The following is a 23,354-nucleotide window of genomic DNA, read 5'->3' as shown; positions in this document are numbered from 1 at the left end:
AAAGAAAAGTCCAGGACCAGATTGCTTCACTGGTGAACTCTACCAAATGTTTAAGGAGAAATTAATGTCAATCCTCCTAAAACTTTCCCCCAAAAGATGAAGAGGAGGGTACACTTTAAAACACATTTTATGGGGCCAGCACTGCTCCAGTATCAAAGCCAGACACTACAAGAAAAGAAAACTACAAGCCAATATCCCTGATGAACATAGGTATAAAAATTCTCAACAACGTACTAGCAAACTGAATTCAAGAGCATATTGAAGGGATTATGACATGATCAGGTGGAATTTAATCCCTGGGATGCAAGCATGGTTCAATAAATGCAAATTGATCAATGTGATACATAACAGTAACAAAAGGAAGGGGAAAATAATCACTTGATCATCTCAATAGATGCAGAAAGAGCATTTGACAAAATTCAACATCCTTTCATGATAAAAACTATCAACAAATTAAGTACAGAAAAAATATAGCTCAGCATAGTAAAAACCATATATGACAAGTTCACAGCTAACATATTTAATAGTGTAAAGCTGAAAGCTTTTCCTGCAAGATCTGGAATGAGGCAAGGTTGTCAACTTTATAGTGGAAGTCTTAGTAGCCAGCGCAATTAGGCAAGAAATTAAAGGCATCCAAATTGGAAAGGAAAAAATAAAATTCCCTCTGTTCACAGGCAAAAGGATGTTATATGTTGTAAACCCTAAAGATAATACACGCAAAATATTAGAAGTAATAAACAAATTTAGCAAAATTGAAAGATACAAAATCAACATGCAAAAATCAGCTATGTTTGTGCACATTAACAATGAATAGTCCAAAAAAGCAAACTAAGAATTAAGAAAGCGATTTCATTTACAATAGCATCAAAAAGAATAAAATAGGGGTAACTGGGTGGCTCAGTCAGTTAAGTAACTAACTCTTGATTTAGGTTCAGGTCATGATCTGAGTTATGAGATCAAGCTCCAAGTCAGGCTCCATATTCAGTGAGGAGTCTACTTGAGATTTTCTCTCCCCTCTTCCTCTACCTCTCCCCCTACTTGTGCATATGCACTCTCTCTCTCTAAGATACATAAATAAATCTCGGGAATCCCTGGGTGGCTCAGCGGTTTGGAGCCTGCCTTTGGCCCAGGGCGCGATCCTAGAGTCCCAGAATCGAGTCCCGCGTGGGGCTCTCTGCATAGAGCCTGCTTCTCCCTCTGCCTGTGTCTCTGCCTCTGTGTGTGTGTGTGTGTGTGTGTGTCTAAAATAAATAAATAAATAAATAAATAAATAAATAAATAAATAAATAAATCTATCTTTAAATATATATATAGATAAATAAATAAATCTCTCAAAAAAAAAAAGAATAGGGGGACACCTGGGTGGTTCAGCGGTTGAGTGTCTGCCTTTGGCTCTGGGCGTCATCCCCGTCCAGGGATCGAGTCCCACGTCGGGCTCCCTGTGAGGAGTCTGCTTCTTCCTCTATTGGTCTCTCTGCCTTTCTGTGTCTCTCATGAATAAATAAATTAAAGAAAGAGAAAGGAAGAAAGAAAGAAAGAAAGAAAGAAAGAAAGAAAGAAAGAAAGAAAGAAAGAAAGAAAGAAAGAAAGAAAGAAAGAATAAGGACACCTGGGTCGCTCAGTGGTTGAGCATCTGTCTTCGGTTCAGGGCATGATCCCAGGGTCCTAGGATCAAGTCCCGCATCAGGATCCCCATGAGGAGCCTGCTTCTCCCTCTCTCTATGTCTCTGCCTCTCTCTGTGTCTCTCATGAATAAATAAATAAAATCTTTTAAAAAGAAAAAAGAATAAAATTCTAGGAATAAAACCAACCCCTAAAAACCACCAAAAGTTGCTAAAAAGAAATTAAATTTAAAAAAACACCAATAAATAAAAAACCCCCATATTCATGGACTGGGAAACTTATTGTTAAGATGTCAATATTATCCAAAGCAATCTATAGATTTAATGCAATTTCTATCAAATGCAAGTGGCATTTTTTTTTAGAAATAGCAAAAGCTATCTTCAAACCTATATGAAATCTCAAGAGACTCTGAATAGCCAAAACAATCTTGAAAAAAAGAAGACAAAGTTAAAGGTCTCATACTTTTTTATTTCAAAGCTTACTACAAAGCTACAATAATCAAAACAGTATAGTACTGGCATAAAGAAAGACAGACCAATGGAACAGAATAAAAAGCCCTGAAACTAACCCTCATGTATATGGTCAAATGATTTTTGACAATGGTACCAAATTCAATGGGGAAAGAACAGTCTTTTCAACAAATAATTCTGGGAATATGGAATATCCACATGCAAAATAATAAAGCTTGATCCTCACTTTACCACATACAAAAATTCACTGGAAATGGGTCAAAGACCTAAATGTAAGAGCTAAAGCTATAAAACTCTCAGAAGAAGGGGAGCCTGGGTAGCTCAGTTGATTGGGTGACCAACTCTTGGTTTCAACTCAGATCATGATCTCAGGGTTGTAGGATGCAGGAGCCTGGCTCCACACTCAGCAGAGGCTGCTTGTCCCTCTCCCTTCCCCCTATGCCTTCCTGCCCCTCTAAAATAAATAAATTTTTAAAAATAATTTAAAAACAAAACTCTTTTTTTTATATTTTTTATTGGAATTCAATTTGCCAACATATAACACCCAGTGCTCATCCTGTCAAGTGCCCCCTCAGTGCCTGTCACCCAGTCACCCCATCCTCCCACCCACCTCCCCTTCTACTACCCCTTGTTCGTTTCCCAGAGTTAGGAGTCTCTCATGTTCTGTCTCCCTTTCTAATATTTCCCACTCGTTTTCTCTCCTTTCTCCTTTAATACCTTTCACTATTTTTTATATTCCCCAAATGAATTAAACCATATAATGTTTGTCCTTCTTTGATTGACTTACTTCACTCAGCATAATAACCTCAAGTTCTATCCATGTTGAAGCAAATGATGGGTATGCATCGTTTCTAATGCCTGAGTAATATTCCACTGTATTTATAGACCACAGCTTCTTTATCCATTCATCTTTCGATGGACATTGAGGCTCCTTCCACAGTTTGGCTATTGTGGACATTGCTGCTATAAACATTGGTGTACAGGTGTTCTGCCATTTCACTGCATCTGTATCTTTGGGGTAAAAAGATTGCACCAGCAATGCAATTGCTGGGTCGTAGGGTGGCTCTATTTTTAACTCTTTGAGGAACCTCCACACAGTTTTCCAGAGTGGCTATACCAGTTCACATTTCCACCAACAGTGCAAGAACGTTCCCCTTTCTCTACATCCTCTCCAACATTTGTTGTTTCTTGTCTTGTTAATTTTCACCATTCTCACTGGTGTGAGGTGGTATCTCATTGTGGTTTTGATTTGTATTTCCCTGATGGCAAGTGATGTGGAGCATTTTCTCATTAAAAACAATACTCGTAAAAGAAAACATAAGGTAAAACCTTCATGCTATTGGATTTGGCAGTGATTTCTTACATATGACATCCAAAGCAAATGAAACAAAAGAAAAAATAGATAATATGAATACCAAAATTTAAAACTCTTGTATATCAAATGACGCAATGAACAGAGTGAAAAATAACTTATGGAATGGGAGAAAATATTTATTTATGAGGGCTTAATATCCAGAATCTATAAGGAACTCCTACAACTTAATAATAAAACAAAGACCTTATCAAAAAATTGGCAAAGGATATGAATAGACATTTCTCCAAAGATATACAAATGACCAACAATCACATATAAAAATGTTCAAAGCACTAATCATTCAGGAAATACAGGTCAAAACCTCATATCCAAGGATGCCAGGGTGGCTCAGCAGTTGAGCATCTGCCTTTCACTCAGGGCATGATCCTGGGGTCCTGGGATTGAGTCCCACATTGGGCTCCCTGCATGGGACCTGCTTCTCCCTCTGCCTGTGTCTCTGCCTCTTTCTGTCTCTCATGAATAAATAAATAAAATCTTTAAAAAAAAAAACTCATATCCATTAGGATGGCTACTACTATTTATATAAGTATACACACATATACATACATATACACACACACATATACACACATACATGCATATATACATATACCCACACATATATACCTATATATACATATACACACATGCATGTATACATATACATATATACACATACATACACAGACACACATACATACATATATAAAACAGTATCCATTCTACCTCTCTCCCAGTTGCACAAAATAATTACAAAAGTTTCAGTTATCATGGTCAAGAAGGCCCTTAGAAGACAAAAGTGTTTCTACTGTTTGCTGGTGCCTGAGTTCCATCTGGCAGGACAAAGTTTTAGGCCCTGGACCATAAATTCATATGTAGAAGCATCCAGGTCACAGTGCCCCTCCCATGCTTGCATATACTTGCCGACACTGTTGTCTGTGACTCTCTCAATGTCTCACGTGTGTTTTATAGTTATTGATGTTCCCTCTGCCCATTCTTCTGTGTTCCTGATAAATATTAGCAAGTAAAAACATAAAATAGTGTTGATGAGAATGTAAAGAAAGTGGAGCCTTTGTGCACTGCTGGAAATTGTGAAATGGTGTATCCACTATGGAGAATAGTATGGAGATTCCTAAAAAAAAAATTAAGAATCATACTACCTACCACATGATCCAGATATTCCATTTCTGAATATTTACTGATAAGAACTGAAAGTAGAATCTCAAGGAGATATTTGTACACCCATGTTTGTAGTGGTATTATTCACAATAACCAAAAAATAGAAGCAATCCAAATGTCTCACCAACAGATAAAAGAAGAAAATGGACTGGGACGCATGGGTGGCCCAGTGGTTGAGCATCTGCCTTCAGCTCTGGGCACGTGATCCCGGGGTCCTGGGATCAAGTCCCAAAGTGGGCTCCCCACAGGGAGCCTGTTTCTCTCTCTGCCTGTATCTCTGCCTCTCTCATCAATAAATAAATAAAATATTTTTCAAAAAATGAACTATCTCTATATGGCAAAATATCATTCAACCTTAAATGGAAGGAAATCCTGACACCTGCTGCAACATTGATGGACCTTGGGGAGATTAGGCTAAGTAAAATAAGCCAGTCACAAAATGACACATACTATATGATTTTACTTATATGAGGTACCTAGTGTAGATAAGACAGAAAATACAGTGGTGGTTGCTAGGAGGCTGGGGAGATGGAGGAATGGGGAGTTGTTTCATGGGTACAGGGTTTCAGTTTGGGAAGGTGAAAAGAATTCTGGAGGTTAGTTATACACAATATGAATGTACTTAACACTACTGAAACGCACAATAAACAATGATTAAGATGGTAAATTTGATATTGTATGCATTTCATCACAATTTTTTTCACACTATTAGTATGAACACTGAGTTCTGATCTGATTGAATAAACAGCATGAATTCCCTGGACTGAAGATAAAAAGTAAGAAAATGGTAAGACTTTCCCTGTAGACAAAAGTAACAAATTAAACCACTTGAAGTAATAACTTTCCAGTAGAAAAACCCTAAGGAGATGATGTGTCTGGAGTCCAGGAGAATTGGGCCCAGCCAGACTCAAGGCAATTACTGTACATTTATATTTAACAATGCCCACTGAGTATTGCTCCCTAGAGGCCAAGAGCAGCCTGCAAATAATTCAAGTGTGAACCCCACACATCTTTCCTTGGCCCAAGAATCAGGGAATGAGCCCTGCTCTCTCTGCCTCCTTGCTCGTCCTGCCTCCACCCACACACTTGCTTTGCATCTTGTTTCCAATGGGGTCCAGGCTTGAGTCCCTGGCTCTAGGCTGCTGATGAACCATCTGCCCCTCCTTAGCAAGGAGGAGCAACTCAGGAGGAGGCAACTTCCTTGGGTGGGATTAGCAGAAATCAGACCAACTGAACAGGTCAGTGATAATGTGGGGCAGAAAAAGACACCCCTCTCAATGCCCCAAAATATGTAAGTCTAATGACATGTACTCTTCCAATTCTCAAAGACAAGCAGAATCAGGGACCTATAAGGGACCTTGGAAACCATACAGGAATCCAATCCCATCACTTTACAAACTTCCTAAACTCACACAGCACTGGATTCCAGGATAACCTCTCAGTCCTGCCCTCATTCCTGACTATGAAGGCCTATCCAGTAATTCCAACACCTTCTAATGCTCATCCTTGGCAGAGATATCTGAAAATGTTTGTTGGTGCTCAGAAAAGCTCAGAAGCAGAGCAGATGACTGCCTACAATGGCCTAATTCTTACATCATGTTTAACATAAGCAACTTAGCAAGGAAAAAACTAGCAGAAATTATACCTCAAATTGTTCCCATCATGTTCCAAATTAACATCTTATTTTTGTTGGTAGATGTACATAGATGTCATCTATATGTACATGCTATCTTATGTTCTGCTCTTATAGTCTATGCCATAGACAAATAACCAGAAATCAATACATTTTCCCTTTTTATATCTGTATAATATTCCATTGCATTGATACATCATAGTTGCAAAGCTATAGACTTTGGGGTAGAATTTAAAAACTAATGTTTAAGTACTTGGTACAGTGTCTCCTATAGGGGATGTATTTATATATTATTAATAACATATCTATCTACTTGCTTGGAAGCAAGAATTAATGAATTAATTAAACCTTTCAATTAAAACATATTTCTATTTTATATGTTCCCTTACTTTACTCATTATAATTTCCTTTGAACAAATATCTCATTTCCTAAACTGAATTAAAAATTCAAATACTTGGGCAGCCTGGGTGGCTCAGCAGTTTAGCGCCACCTTCAGCCCAGGGCGTGATCCTGGAGACCCAGTTTCGAGTCCCACGTCAGGCTCCTTGCATGGAGCCTGTTTCTCCCTTTGCCTGTGTCTCTGCCTCTCTCTCTCTCTCTCTCTATTCTCATGAATAAAATCTTAAAAAAATAAAAAATAAATAAAATCCAAATACCCAATTTCATCATTAGTGGGAATGAAATAACCATTTTCATTGCTTTTTTTCTTTTATTCTTTTTCTTGCTAATTATTTACTATTGATCCATCAGTAAGCAATTTACTAATTTTTGTGTGACAATCTGCAACTTTGCTCAGCTAACTATTTTTGGCAGTGATTTCATTTATTTTAATAGCTTAGTTATGATAGATATTTTGCAAAAAGTTATGTTTTTATTTCTTTTTTCTTTTCAGATAGCTATCCCCAGCATTTCTAGCAAGATATTAAGCAAGAGGGTATCCCTGGGTGGCGCAGCAGTTTGGCGCCTTTGGCCCAGGGCGCGATCTTGGAGACCCGGAATCGAATCCCACGTTTGGGCTCCCGGTGCATGGAGCCTGCTTCTCCCTCTGCCTGTGTCTCTGCCTCTCTCTCTCTCTCTCTCTCTCTGTGACTATCATAAATAAATAAAATTTTTTAAAAAAAGATATTAAGCAAGGAATGAAAATAGAGAATACTCATATTTTGTTCTTCTTTTTATGGAAAAAGTATAAGTCTTCAATAAACATATTGACTCTTGATTTTAAATACCCTGCTTATCATATTTTTTCAAGATTTTATTTATTTATTCATGAGAGACACGGGGAGAGGCAGAGACATAGGCAGAGGGAAAAGCAGGCTCCCTGCAGGGAGCCAGTTGTGGGACTCAATCCCTGGACCAGGATCACACCCTGAGCTAAAGGCAGATGTTCAACTGCTGAGCCACCCAGGTGCCCCTGTTTATCATGTTAAGAAAAAAGCACAACTCCTGTTTTCAGAGCTCTAATCTATAAGGTTTTGATACATTTATTTTGATCTCATTACATTAGTTGGTATTTTATTTGTAGTAAACTAGGTTAATGGATTTCCTTGAGTCTAATGGATAATTCTTTTAATGTGTTGTTTTCTTGGCTTACACATTTTTTCTTTGGGGCATTTGCATCTATGTCTACCAACAAAATTGGTCTAAAATATTCTTTCCATTATCTTTGTTTAATGTGAGTTTAAAATCATATTTGCCTCTAAAAATGAATTGAAGAATAATAACAGAGTAATAATAGCCAAGTGAAGTGGGTGCCAACTGTGTGCAAGGCACTGTTCCATGCACCTTATGGGTATTTCCCCATTTAATACTTGTAACAACCCCTGTACACAGATATTATTAATTCATTTTACAGATTATTACTATGTCATAACTTTCTATTTTTACACTTTTTATTACTGAGTTAATTGGTTCTTAGAGAGTTCGAATATTTTCTTCATTGAAATTAAATGCTTTCGGGCTCCCTGCAGGGAGCCTGCTTCTCCCTCTGCCTGTGTCTCTGCCTCTCTCTCTCTGTGTCTTTCATGAATAAATAAATAAAATCTTTTTTTAAAAAATTAAATGCTCCATTAGAAACTTTTGTAACTTTGCATTCCTTTCTGTTAGTGTTATATTCATGCTCTCTAATTCTTTTTGCATCTTTGGGGGTATTATGTATATTTGTAAGTAGTCATCTATTTCATTTGATAATAGCTGAAAATTATAGTCAACTCAAATATTAATCTTTTGTACTAGCTATTAAATTTTCCAGATCCTAACCTCATTCTCATTTATCAAAGCTGTTATTGCTTAATGACTCTTTTTTTTTATGATAGTCAGAGAGAGAGAGAGAGAGAGAGAGGCAGAGACACAGGCAGAGGGAGAAGCAGGCTTCATGCACCGGGAGCCCGATGTGGGATTCGATCCCTAGTCTCCAGGATCGCGCCCTGGGCCAAAGGCAAGCGCCAAACCGCTGCGCCACCCAGGGATCCCAAGGAGGACTATCTTTAAGGTCTCACTCAATCTCAAAGACATATGGTCACAAAGGGGAACATTAAAAACAGTTATCCCTTCATTCAAGAACACATAAAAACATTGAGTGTCTGTCTCCTTTACTCCAGGTATGGTTCTAGAAACTGGGGATATAGTGGCATATAAAAATAAAGCTTCTGCCTTCATGAGCTTATATTCTAGAGAAACAGAATGATAGATGATAGGTAGGTAGGTAGATAGATGATAGATAGATAGATAGATAGATAGATAGATAGATACATAGATACATAGATAGATAGATAGATAGATAGATAGATAGATAGATAGATAGATGATAGATAGATAGAAAGAATAGGTCAGAAGAATGAGGAGGACCCAAGAGCAAGAAACCACTGAGGCAGGAGAGGTGCCATGACAAAACTGTACTTTGAAACCCAGTGGGGAACATGTTTTCAGAAGGTGGGAGTGACCAACCCTGCCAAATACAGCTTGTTGGTCTTAGTAAGATGGAGCCTGAGACCCAACCTCAGATGTGGCAATGGTGGCCTTGACTAGGGAAGTTACATGGATTGTGGGGAAGCATGAGAAATGGGCTTCATGAGCAAACGGGAGGAAGGGAATGGGGATATGGATACTGGCCACAGTTTGTGGAAAGGGGAAATAGAGAAGTAAGCTGACAGCCAGAGAGGAAAGTGAAAGTGGGTCAAGGGTGGATTTTTAAAATTGAGTGATGTTTTCATGCTGACAGGAATGATCCAGGAGGTAGGAGAAAGATCCTTTTCATTTTAAGTTAGATCTCTTAGCTTGAGTTTTCTTCAAAGAGGAGTACTTGGGAAGAGTACTTCCCTAAAAAGTGGCAGGTAGTAACAAGATATTTTTCTTCTCCCACACCTTTGGGGAAGTGGAGGATTGGAAGGAAAAGAGGGTGGTGTCACCTTGGTTTGAAGGGGGTAGGTGTCAAGGAAGGGATAGAGCTTTTGCCACTACACACACCATAGTTCCCAGTCTCAGAATATCTCTTTCCCAGTACAGGTGATCTTCTCCCCCCCCCCCCATGTCCCTGCCCCATTCCACCTGCTCCACATGTCCCTTCCTCTGTCCCAGTGCTGGCCATTCCAAGAAGCCCTGACCTATTTACACAGATGTTCCAAGTCTAAGTTCACATGGTGGCACTTTTCAGTCTTTTGGAGAAATCAAAGCAGTGAAATTTAAGGAGCACGTTTATCTTCCACACCAAGGAATAGTTCTAAACACAGGCCAAGAACTCAACTGGGATCTGAAGCATATTCAAAATCTCCATCACTCCTTTACCCTCCCCACCTGCACTGGTAAGTCCTTTCCTCCAAGCAAGCCCCACCTCAGCAAAATGGGGGGGGGGTGGACAAAGACAACCTCCCAAGATGATTTTCCCCTTGTCACTCCCTGTCTAGTTCCTGGCATAATCCCAGCCCCATGACTTTTCCAGATTGGTTTTCCCCATCAGCTCTTCCTCCATCTCCATCATCACACCGAGTCAAGTTCTTTCTCCCTCTCCTTCCCTTTTTGTGATTTATGTTCTTATAGGACCCAAATCCCAACTATATCTTGTGAAGCAGTGGAAAATAATTGACATTATATCTAATGAGACTTCAGCTGAGCTCACACTGAACTATTATGAATTCTAGTTTAGTGGGGTCCTATTGTTTCCTTTTTGCCCACTCCATTCCTGTGGGCAATATTACACTTGCAGTTTCTCTTTATTATCTGCAGGGGCAACTCTTAAGCTCCAGAGGCAGGTCCCTTCCGGGATAAACCCAAACGGCTGGCTGAGCTGTCCCAGTCAGCAGGCTCTTCTGTCCAGGTTTGTCCTGACATACCCCATCCATATCATCATCACCAGGACCAAGGTGACCCAGAGCTGGTGACAAGTGGCAGCCAGGGCCCCCTAAGCCCCAGGCCATCTGTGACTGGGGGAACAAAGGAAGACAAAGTACGTACAAATAATACCCTCTCGTTCTATATATGTGCCATGTGGTTCCAGAATTCTGTAGAGAAAGGGCTTTCAGGTGGCAATCTTATTGGGAGTAAGAAGAAACTATTTCCATAGATTTTCACTTACTAGTGAGACAACATTGGGTGCTCAAATCAAAAGATGAGAGCATGACATAAGTTTGGAGGGCAAAAAACCCAAAGCACTCCTTGTTTGTTGGTACCACTGAGTACCTGGCCATATGTCACAAGGATTCTCCCTAGAAGGATGTCAGATGGGGCTCTGCAGATTTTAGATCAGCAGCATTTTGGTAGTTAAATAATTAAAACCCTGACTTTGGGTCTGTTGGGGCCATAAGACTCCCTGGTCAAAGCTTTTCCTTTGGTAGGTGGAGAGCCTTCTTTGGAGTTTATACCAAATGAACAAAGAGATGTGAGTTGGCCAGATGTGAGTTAAGGGGTTGTATGAGGGAAGGAGGGAGGCATGGGTGCCATCCCCTATTCCTTATAGCCTGTGCCTGTTCTGGATCTCCCAGCAGGACCAGCCAATCATGGAGGGAGAAAATCACACAAGTGTCTCTGAGTTCATCCTCCTAGGGCTCTCCAGCCAGCCTGAAAGGCAAGAGTTGATCTTTGGGCTCTTCCTTGTCATGTACCTGGTTGGGGCAGCAGGGAACTTGCTCATCATCCTGGCCATTGGCTCTGACTCCCTCCTCCACACACCTATGTACTTCTTCCTCAGCAACCTTTCCCTGGTGGATTTCTGCTTCATCTCTGCCACTGTCCCCAAGATGCTTGTGAATATCCAGATGCAGACCCAGTCCATTTCTTATGGCGGCTGCTTAGCCCAGATCTACTTCTGCATTTTGCTTGCCAACATGGACAACTTTCTCCTGACAGCAATGGCTTATGACCGCTACGTGGCCATCTGCCACCCCCTGCACTACTCCACTATGATGAGTCTGCAAATCTGTGCCCTGATGCTGGGGAGCTCCTGGCTCATTGCCAATCTCCACTCTCTGCTACACACTGCCCTCATGGCTCGGCTGGAGTTCTGTGCCAGCAACATCATCCCTTACTTCTTTTGTGACCTAATTCCCCTGCTCCAGCTCTCCTGTTCTAACACCCAGCTCAACCAGCTCATGATTCTGCTGGTGGGGGGCTTGATTGTCCTCATTCCTTTTCTCAGCATTCTTGTGTCCTACATCCGCATTGTGTCTGCTGTGCTCAAAGTCCCATCTGCCCAGAGCAAACAAAAGGCCTTTTCCACTTGTGGCTCTCATCTCACGGTAGTCCTCCTCTTCTATGGGACCATCACAGGGGTCTACCTGAATCCCTCATCCTCCCACTTAGCTGACAAGGATTCACTGGCTTCAGTGATGTATATGGTGGTCACACCCATGCTGAACCCCTTCATCTACTGCCTGAGGAACAAGGACATGAAGGGAGCTCTAAGAAAACTATTTGGAGTGAAGACTTTATCCTGTGGGCTGTGACAGCAAAGACTCCTCTCAGGACTTTTGTGCTGGGAAGGGGATGAGCCAGGGACAGGCTCCACATACAGAAGGCTGGAAGAACACAGACCTCATTGTCCTGGGTCTCCATGACCCGGGAGTCCTGTCATCACTCCATAAATAATTTGCAAGTCCCTTCTTGGCCCCCCAACAGACTGCCGAGGGGCATAAACTCTCCCTTAAAGACAGAAACACTTAACAGATGCAAATTAGCTTTATCTGCAGACCTGCTGGAGAAGGCTCATGTGAGAAAGGTGAACTCATAGGAATCTGTGCATGTGCTGATAGCCTGTGCCAAAGGGCTGCCCTCTGGGAGCCCCATGCACACCCCCAGTTCCACAAATCCTTAACCCTCATGCATCCCAATTTCTAAACTCCTGTGCTACACCCCCACCTCCTCAACCACCATCTCCACATTCTGGGTTGAATCTAGTTCTGAGGACAGATTTGATTGTCCTCAAAGCTATCCCATTCTTGGCCTTGGATGCTGCTGGGTGGTGTTCCATACTCCAGGTACTAGCATCAGGAATGCCTGCAGCAATACCTCAGCTGAACACCTAAGCAGGCAGCAAAGGGTATGGTAGAGCTTGAAAGAACATTACACAGAAAGTCCTAACCACTGATCACTAGTCCTGGCCCCATAGTGACTGGACATTTGACTCCAGTCCATCTGAAATTCACCATTCTACCAAACACTATTTTTTTTAGTCTCTACTTTTGTGGTTCCAGCATGCCCAACTTGCCCATTTCTATCAAAATTCTAGGTGTCCTTCAAGATCAGATAGAATACCATGTCCTTCATGAAGCCATCTCACATCTCCCCAGCTAAGAGAGAGAGAATTTTCTCTCCCCTGGAATGACATATAATTCTAACTCTGTGCAACCCTTTTCATACCTGGCTTTGCATGATTCATGTTCACCACAACTCCACTCCAAGCAGGATGGTTGGGTCCTTTTTTTTTTTTTTTTTTTTTTTTGGATATTTTTTTTATTGGAGTTCAATTTGCCAACATAACACCCAGTGCTCATCCTGTCAAGTGACCCCCTCAATGCCCGTCACCTGGTCACCCCATTCCCCTGCCCACCTCCCCTTCCACTACCCCTTGTTCATTTCCCAGAGTTAGGAGTCTCTCATGTTCTGTCACCCTTTCCCTATTTTTTTTATAATCCCCTTATGAGTGAAACCACATAATGATTGTCCTTCTCCAATTGACTTACTTCACTCAGCATAATACCCTCCAGTTCCATCAATGTCAAAGCAAATGGTGGGTATTCCTTGTTTCTAATGGCTGAGTAATATTCCATTGTGTATATAGACCACATCTTTATCCATTCATCTTTTGATGGGCACCGAGGCTCCTTCCACAGTTTGGCCAACATGGACATTGATTGGGTCCTTTTTAGATTTTATAGAAGGTCTTATTCATCTTAAGAAACTCATCTTCAGAAGACTCTATCACAGTGCTGGGTTTTGAATAATGACTTAATAAAAGTATCCTGCTAATAGATACTGATGATGACCATGACATGGCATCATACACTGGAGAAAGAACACTTCTGTCCTTTCTCTCCATGACTTAGTCTTAACCAATACCTTTTATGTCTCCCCCTCCCCCTCCAAGGAAAAAGAACTACCAGGTCAGAGCCTGAAGAGTTCACTGGTGCATATTTTATGAAGGGCAGTGTGCCCTAAAGGGTCAGCAACCAGAGATGAAGCCTCCTTCCTTCTGCCTGCTCCTGGTTAGTCCTCTTCTATTCATAGTCTGCTTGGAGTCCCCGTTTTGAGCCCAGTCACCCCTCTTCCTCTACACACCATGCCTGAGCACAGAGATCTTCAATTCAGATTTGGGGCTGAGACTGGGAAGTGAGTAGGCCTAGACTATTTTCCAGCTAACCTTTGACCAATGAGTCCACAATTGAGGTAAATGGTGTGACTCAGACACTAACAACGTGGCTCTCTGGCTCAAAGTTTGCTATTGTTCTTTGAGCACATTGTTTCCTTGGGAGCCTTCAGGAGTTGGGATGATTGGCAGGGCCGGATATAGGCTTTCCTGGGTCTCTGATCATAAAACCACAGTAATAGCAAAATCTCACCTCAAACCTGTAAAAATTATGTGAAGAAGAGTTGACATCAATCACCCTCATAGACTTGGCAGCATAAACTCAATCCCATGAACATACCAGAACATTAGTTTCAATTTAAAAAAATAAAGTGTTTAAGAAGTAAAAAAAAAAAAAAAATAGTTTTATTTTCTACATTTTAAAAATAGCATTATTAAGTACGACTGGTAGTAAAGTGGAAATATCTTCAAGAATAATGAGAATACATCAAGTTAAAATATGTTTCTCCTGATCCAGGAAGAGTCTGCCTGATAAAAGCCAAGGACCTTACATTTATTCTGTTGCCATGGAGACAGCATAGCTCTCCCACTTTGCTGTGCTTTACTGTCTGAATAAAGAGCCCTAACTTTGAAAAAAAAGAAAAAGAATAATGAGAATAATAAATATTTCCTATACAACATTTTCCAAGTCACATATAATCTTTTAACATCAATAACTTCTTGTTCACTCTGGATGCCTTTTCCACATCAGAGGGTCACAGCTACATTCACTTAACAATTTGAGCTCAAATGACAACTCTGCATTGAGTACAATATTCTAGGCCCTGGGAATATATCAGCAAACAAAAACAAAGTTTCTACTTTCATGTTGCTGATGTTCCAGGGCATGGGGAGAAGAATAGAAAAAAAAAAAAACAACAAATATACATATAATACATCAGAAAGCTCCAGGTACTATAAAGAAAAACATATCCAGGTTGGGGACTAGCAATTGATAAGGAGTGTAATTGTAGCAGGGTGGTGCTTCAAGTGGCTGTTGTGCAGAAACAAACCACCCAAACTTAGTAGCTTAAAATAACAGCCATCATTGGCACCTGGCTGACTCAGCCAATGAAATGTATGATGCTTAATCTCAGGGTCGAGAGTTCAAGCCTTATGTTGGGTGTGGAGCCTACTGAAAAGAAAAATATAATAAAACAATAAAAAAATAAATAATGCTTATCTAACCAGGGCTATTACAGAGGTTAAGCAAGTTCTTGTATATAAAAGGCCTGTAATAACTAGTAGATATTCAGTAAACGTTAATGAAAACAGTTTTTAAAAAATAACAGCAAACATTTATTTTATCTCTCATATTTCTGGGAGTGACTGAGTTGAGCTCAGCAATGCTCCTTCAGAGTCTATAATGTAGTTATAGACAAACAGGGTTGGGCTGGAGTTATCTTGAAGGATTCCCCATTCAGAGCACTGGGTGTTATTCTGTATGTTGGTAAATTGAACACCAATAAAAAATTAATTTATTAAAAATTTTAAAAAAGGATTCCCCATTCACATATCTAACGGTTGATGTTAGCTGTCAGTGAGGACCACAGTGAGGGCTGTCATTGCTGGAGTATCTATGTGTGGCCTATCTGTGTGACATGGGCTTCCTCACAGCATGATGGTTCTAACCCAAGGGCAAGTATCTCAAGTACTGCTTTTCATGATGTAGCCTGATGAGTAACACAGCATCACTGCCTTCATATTTTATTTGTTAAAAGTGAGTCACCAAGGCCAGACAATATTCAAGAGGAAAGGAATCAGACTTCAATTCTTTTTTTTTTTTTAAGACTTCAATTCTTGATGGGAAGAATGTCAGAGAATTTGCAGACATGTTTTAAAAATATCACAGGTAGTTGGGAAAGGTCTCTCAAAACAGAAACTCACATGAAGAGAGAAAGTTGTAAAACGTCTTGAGAAAACAGTCTCAGGCACAGAGAATAAGAGCACAGTCCCTAAGAGGGAACATTCTTGGCATGTTGACTAACGTGCTCCAGGAAGAACTGTTAGCTATAAATAAGGTCTTTGGCTTTTACTCCAAGAAGAAACGCCTTTGGAAATTTCTGAAGAGAGAAGTGACATCATCTTATTTATATTTCCTAAAGATTGTCTGTCTGGTTCTTATACGGTGAAGAGGCTATAGAGTAGAAAGAATAGAGGCAACTCCCTGCTGAAGTAGTCCAAGAGAGAATATGGTGACTTGGACCTAAAGTGCTGGAGATAGTAAGATGCTGCTAGACTGTGTGTGGTTTGAAATAGAACTGATGGAATTCACTGATGGTTTGGATTTAGGGTGTGAGAGAAAGGGTTCTAGGCTTTTTGGCCTGAGCAACTGAGGAGATGCAAGATCTATGCAATAAGATGAGAAAAAAAAAAAAGACGTTTGAATGGTAGAGAGAAAACAAAGAGTTGGGTTTTGCGATAAGATTGAGATGTCTACTTGATCTTCAAGTGAGTAGTTGTATCGTGAGATAGAACTAATGAGGGAATTCAAAGCCTCCTGGCTTCCCCACCACTATGTGACTGAAACAGCTCTCACCATTTTCACCAATGATTCTCCAAGTTGATAAAGCCAATGCACATTTTTCAGCCTTTTTTTATTAGTGGTAAAATATATAGATAATATAAAATTTACCATCTTAAACATTTAAGATGTCCAGTTCAGTGGCATTGAGTACATTCACATTATTGTGCAGCCACACAACCATCCATCCATAGAACTCTTCATTTTCCAGGATGCCTGGGTGGCTCAGTGGTGGAGCATCTGCCTTTGGCTCAGAGCATGATTCTGGGGTCGGGTTCAAGTCCCATATCAGGCTCCCTACGAGGAGCCTGCTTTTCCCTCTGCCTATCTCTCTCCCTCCCTCTCTCTGTCTCTCATGAATAAATAAAATCTTTAAAAAAAACTCGTTTTCCAAAACTGAAACTCTATATCCATCAAACACTAATTCCCCATTCCTTTTGCACCCAGCCCCTGGCAAACACCCTTCTACTTTCTCTCTCTATGAACTTGAATTCCATGTAAGTGGAATCACACAGCACTTGCCTTTTTATTTCACTTAGCACAATATCTTCATGGTTCATCTATGCTGTAGCATGGCAAAATTTACTCCCTTTTTAAGGCTGAATAACCCATTGTGTGATTAAACCACTTTTTGTTTATCCACTCATCCACTGATGGACACAGCTTGCCTCCACCTTTTGACTATTGTGAATTAACACTGCTATGAACATGGGTGCACAAATATTTCTTTGAGTCCCTGCTTCCAGTTCTTTGGGGGTCAATATCCAGAAGTAAACTTGCTGTGTCATAATGATAACTCTAGTCTTGATTTTTTGGGGAGCCACCAAATTGTCTTGCAAAGTACTTTTTGCATTTTATATTCCCACCAAATGTGTACAGGTATTACAATTTCTCCACATCCAAACTAAGAGATAAAAAAAAATTTTTGAGATCTCTGTTAAACATCTTCAGTGAAAAGTTGCACGTCTTTTGCTATCTGTCTCTAGTTTGAGGTTAATCTAATTCTTTTTTTTTCTTTTTTGCTGTTACACTTACTAAATTAGGAAAGGAAAATGAAATGCAAGGATATAATACATGGAGTAAAGATCCAATGTTGAGATAAAGTATCAGTTCTGTATGAATGGAGTTATTCTGACCATGATATGGTCTATACAAGTGGAGGTCTAGGAATGGATCTCCCCTTTGATGGCACCCAGGGTCAGCTCCCAGTAAACAAATAAGTTAGATGGGACAATGGAACAGTTTGGATAAGTGTGCTTGCTTAAACAGTGCTTATACTAAAAGTGTAATAATACAGAGAAGATTAGCATGGTCCCTGTGCAAGGATGACACACAAATTCATAAAGCATTCTGTATTTTTGTAGGGAATAGTTGAATCACTATATTGTATACCTGAAACTAATATAACACTGTATGTTAACTCATTGGAATTAAAATTAAATTATATTAAATTAAATTAAATATGGAGAAAAGATCCAGGGGGTGAGAAAGATAAGAAGAGTTATTTTTGCTATCTCTGTATAACAAAGGACACAATATCCTTTGTGATGGCTTCTCCCAACAAAGTAACAGCCAAATCTACAAATGGCCCTGCACTCACTCCTTCCCTCCCTTATCTTCCTCTCCCTGATCTTTTTCCTTCAAAAAATCAAGACATCCCTTTACTTTAGTCAGGCAAGAAAGAATGATACCTTAAGATATTTTACTAAGAAGCCAAGGTAAAATAAGAGGAAACAACACCTCATTCAAAAGAAAGGAAAAGGAAAAGGTTTTTTCTTGGATAGAGATCTAAACTATCCAGAATCCAGTCTACTGCTGAACTCAACTTCTGGATCAGGACTGATTCTGTCACAGAAGCTGTACTCTTTCCCAAACTCTTCTGTATCATTGCAGTGGTCTCTCCATCAATGTCCTTGATACTTTCCAAGTCCTCCTCTATAGTTATATAGAACAAAGACTTACCAGTTTACTTAAAAGGATACTCTTAAAGATCTTTTATGGACACAGATCTCAGAACAACTTACAGATATGGTTCTGTTAAAGAGTTCCTAACGAGGGGTGCCTGGGTGTCTCAGTGGTTGAGCATCTGCCTTTGGCTCAGGTCATGATCCTGGGGTCCTGGGATTGAATCCCACATCAGGCTCCCTGCTCCATGGGGAGCCTGCTTCTCCCTCTGCCTGTCTCTGCCTCTCTCTGTGTGTCTCTCATGAATAAATAAATCTTTTAAAAAAATAAAAATAAAGAGTTCCTAACAAATCCTCTGTGACACTCAGACTCTCTCAGCTGCATCACACCTGCTTTGCTGCACTCTTCACACCCAGCCCAGCACCTAGTCAGAGATAAGCACAACCTCATCTACATCACGACTGAAGCATTTTTCTGTTAAACTGCACCCTTAGGATGCCCAGAGGAAAGTGCTTCAACCACCTTACCCATTATGGAGACATAAAAGTGAAGTAAAGCAATGGCGACCAAGAAAATTGGGGCGGGAGGTGGGTGGATGGCCACTACAGATTCATTAAGGAAATCTGTATTAAGCACATTTATTAAGCTGGGCATCATGGTGAGTGCTGGACAAAGTAGTGAGTGGATTTCTGACCAAAAAAAAAAAAAAAATCAAAATCAAACTATTTTTCTAGTGAAGAGATTAAGATGTAAGTATCCTCTATTGTTGAAGAAATTCCTGTGCTGTGGCTTCAATCATTCAAATAATACTTTGCTATGGAAGGTCATGCCTTGCTATTCCTTCCTACTTCAGGACACGTTCCAATGTTGGAATGAGTACTCTGGTGAAGCCACATCTTACCCACAATAGAGCTATCATTCCTGGAATTTATGTACATTATTATCACCTCAGGGGTTGCATAAAATGAAGATTCCCTGTGGACAAGCATTCCATCCACAAATACATTTTAAACAAGTACCCCAGGTGATTTTGATGTTAAATGGGCTTCGAAGAATACTGTAGAATCTCTGTTGAGAAGCATTATTAGGGATCCCTGGGTGGCGCAGCGGTTTAGCGCCTGCCTTTGGCTCAGGGCATGATCATGGAGACCCGGGATCGAATCCCATGTCGGGCTCCCGGTGCATGGAGCCTGCTTCTCCCTCTGCCTATGTTTCTGCCTCTCTCTCTCTCTCTCTCTCTGTGACTATCATAAATAAAATAAATTAAAAAAAAGAGAAGCATTATTAAAAGATAAACTGAGGTATATTAAAAATGTTAAAGTATTATCAATATGTTTAATTGTTATTAATTGGCTTATATAATTGGGGGCTCCCATGCTAAGGGATTATTTACAATTATTAGATCTTCTTCTTGGATAGGCCCCATTAATTATGATATAGTGTCCTTCTTCATCTCTTATTCGTCTTTGGCTTAAAATCTAATTTGTCTGATATAAGGATTGCCATCCCAGCTTTCTTTTGATGTCTGTCAGCATGGTAAATGGTTTTCTATCCCCTCACTTTAAATCTAGAAGTGTCTTTGTGTCTAAAATGATTCTCTTGTGGGGCACCTGGGTGGCCCAGTGGTTGAGCATCTGCCTTTGGCTTGGCTCGGGGTATGATCCTGAGGCCGTAGGATGGAGTCCCACATTGCGATCCTTGCCTATCCTTCTCCCTCTATGTCCCTGCCTCTCTGTGTGTCTCTCATGAATAATCTTTAAAAAATAAAATAAAATAAAATAAAATGAGTCTCTTGCAACAGCATATCAATGAGTGTTGCTTTTTTATCCAATCTGATATCCTGTGTCTTTTGACTGCGTCATTTAGCCCATTTACATGCAGAGTAACTATTGAAAGATATTTAGTGCCATTGTATTACCTGTAAAGTCATTGTTTCTGTATATTGTCTCTCTGTTCCTTTCTGATCTATGTTACTTTTGGGCTCTCTCTTCAATTAAAGGATCCCATTTAATATTACTTGTAGGGCTGGTTTGGTGATCACAAATTCTTTTAGTTTCTGTTTGTCCTGGAAGATCTTTATCTCTTCTATTTTGAATGACATGCTAGCTGGATAAAATATTCTTGGCTGCATATTCCTCTCATTTAGCACACTGAATATATCATGCCAGTCCTTTCTGGCCTGCCAGGTCTCTATGGATAGATCTGCTGCCAGTCTAATGTTTCTATCCTTGTAGATTACAGATCTCTTTTTCCAGAGCTGCTTTCAGGATTTTCTCTTTGTCTCTGAAATTTGCAAGTTTCACTATTATATATTTTATGTCAGGGTGTTGATCTATTTTTATTGATTTTGAAGCAGTTCTCTGTGCCTCCTGGGTTTGGATGACGGTTTCCTCCCCCAGATTAGGGAAATTCTCCACTATAATTTGCTCCAGTATACCTTCTGCTCCCCTCTTTCCTCTTCTTTTGGGAACTCAATTATTATAATATTGTTATGCTTTATGGCATCACTTATCTCTCAGATTCTCCCCTCATGATCCAGTAGTTGTTCATCTCTCTTTTCCTCTGCTTCTTTATTCTCCATCACTTTGTCTTCTATATTACTAATTCTCTCTTGTGCCTCATTTATCCTAGTAGTTAAGAGTCTCCATTTTTTATTGCATCTCATTAATAGCCTTTTTTATTTTGACTTGATTAGATTTTAATTCTTTTATTTCTCCAGAAAGGGATTCTCTAGAAAGTACCTTCTATGCTTTTTTCAAGCCCAGCTACTAACTTCATAATCATTATTCTGAAATCTAGTTCCAATATCTTACTTATATCCATAATGATTAGGTCCCTGGTCAGTACTGCCTCTTGTTCTTTTTTTTTTTTTAAAGATTTTATTTATTTATTCATGAGAGAGAGAGAGAGAGAGAGAGAGAGAGAGAGAGAGAGGCAGAGACACAGGCAGAGGGAGAAGAGGCTCCATGCAGGGAGCCTGATGTGGGACTTGATCCTCGGACTCCAGGATGACACCCTGGGCCGAAGGCAGGCGCTAAACTGCTGAGCCACCTAGGGATCCTCTGTAGCATTTAAACAATTTTATTTATGTAATGATATTAATCTTTCACACAAGCCTCAAAGTTCCATGAGGTAGGGACTGTTTTCTCTTGCTAACCATGGTATTACTAGGGCCCCTGTACCTTATGTACAGCAGGTAGTGTACACTCAGTACTCTCTTAGCAGGTACAGCCTTTCCCCCAAATCTAGCTCAGTAGATACTACTCTCCAAGGAGATGTGGACGGTTCAGAAACTTTGTGAGCTTGGTGGTGGAGACAGTGGTTGAAGGGCCAGAGGGATGGCAGAGGTAAGGGCTGGTGTAATGGGATCCTGGGGAGATGAAACGATGCTCATTTAACAAGCCTCCTCCCATGATCCCAACCTTCCATTCCCACCCCAAATGAGTCTATCTTCAACCACCTATGCATTCATTTCTCCAGAGAAAGAGGTAAACCTCACAGTATAAAACCAAAGCCAGAATAACTTTGCAGAATTAGAAAGTGTTCAAGGAACCAGTTACAACTCGACTGAATTGGACTTCAACACAGAAATGATCGTGTTCCTCCAAATACTCTTCAGTCTCAGAAGCTCACACTCCTCCAGCAAGTAGAAAGATAAATACACTTTCTTCTGTGGTCAGCTGCTGAGGAAGAACTTTTCTCTTCTAATGGACCAGCACTATTTCTTTTTTGTGGCTCTTTTCCCTTCTCCTTTCCTAGGTTTTCCTTTGCCACGAAGCTTCTTGAGACGCAGCTGCTCATCCTTGAAGTCCTGATGCTCATCTCTATAGAGGCCAAGGAAACGCAGTATCCCCAATGAGTGCAAAATAAGTGTTGTGATTTGGATACCAGTCATAAGTCTCCTTCCTCTTGGCCAAAGGCTGCTTTCACCACTTTCATTGATTTGGAGTCAGTAGGCCTGGCAATTTCACCGAACAGCCGGGCGCTCAGACAAGTCATGCGCAAGGCATATTCTGAAAGGGAAAACATTTCCTGAGCAGCAAGAGGCCCTACTCACGACCTTCCTCTCCCACGCACCCCTCTCCCGGAAGCCCTCTTGTTCTTTTTTAAGGTAAGTTTTTCCATCTTGTCAGTCCAGAGAAGAACAGGAGAACAAAATACTAAAATGGCAACAACAACCCCAGAGAAATATACACTAAACAAATCAGAATGGACTCAAAACTGAAAAATAAAAGTTTTTAAAAAATTATATATATAGGGATCCCTGGGTGGCGCAGCGGTTTGGTGCCTGCCTTTGGCCCAGGGCGCGATCCTGGAGACCCAGGATCGAATCCCACATCGGGCTCCCGGTGCATGGAGCCTGCTTCTCCCTCTGCCTATGTCTCTGCGCCTCTCTCTCTCTCTCTCTCTGTGACTATCATAAATAAATTAAAAAAAAAAAAAAAGCTCATGTGTTATTTAAAAAAAAAAATTATATATATAATGTGTGTATATATATGTACATATACATACATATAATTTTTACATATATATAAATCAGACAGTTGAACAGAATAGCGCAATACACTGGATCCTGTATTTTGGTCCATTTGTTAGAAAACTAGATCCCAAAATTTTAATAAAAGAAAAATTTATATATGTAAAAAAAATTAAATACAATGAAAGGATTTAATATAACTGCAAAATGAAATGGAAATTTAAAAAGATTTTTTAGAAAGAGTTGATGAAATAAGAAATTGGTTGAAAAGGGAAAGAGAAAAAAATTAAAATTGAAAGACTAAAGAATCATGGGGGGGAAAAGACCCATGAATTCTATATGCTTCATTCCCTAGTG

General features: G+C 40.1%; 2 protein-coding genes, 1 non-coding gene and 1 pseudogene across 3 annotated transcripts in view; 2 read left to right on the top strand and 2 right to left on the bottom strand.

Annotated features, from left to right (window-relative positions):
- The window catches only part of ZSCAN25 (zinc finger and SCAN domain containing 25), a 71,570-nt gene that overhangs the window by 20,429 nt on the left and 27,787 nt on the right, over positions 1-23,354 (bottom strand). The gene's annotated exons all lie outside the window — the stretch shown is intronic.
- Positions 11,249-12,217, top strand: LOC129519432 (putative olfactory receptor 1F12P). The gene has a single exon (XM_055339937.1). It carries the CDS (start codon positions 11,249-11,251, stop codon positions 12,191-12,193), a length of 945 nt encoding a protein of 314 aa, XP_055195912.1. The 3' UTR covers positions 12,194-12,217.
- LOC129520401 (U6 spliceosomal RNA) lies at positions 17,869-17,975 on the top strand. The gene has a single exon (XR_008666613.1). It is a non-coding gene; the product is annotated as a U6 spliceosomal RNA (small nuclear RNA).
- Positions 21,406-22,911, bottom strand: LOC129519434 (28S ribosomal protein S33, mitochondrial-like; annotated as a pseudogene).

This window comes from Nyctereutes procyonoides, unplaced genomic scaffold, assembly GCF_905146905.1.
Source record: "Nyctereutes procyonoides isolate TBG_1078 unplaced genomic scaffold, NYPRO_anot_genome, whole genome shotgun sequence".
NCBI lineage: Eukaryota > Metazoa > Chordata > Mammalia > Carnivora > Canidae > Nyctereutes > Nyctereutes procyonoides.
The sequence above is the reverse complement of the archived record's forward strand: the minus strand, read 5'-3'. Positions and strand labels throughout refer to the sequence as shown.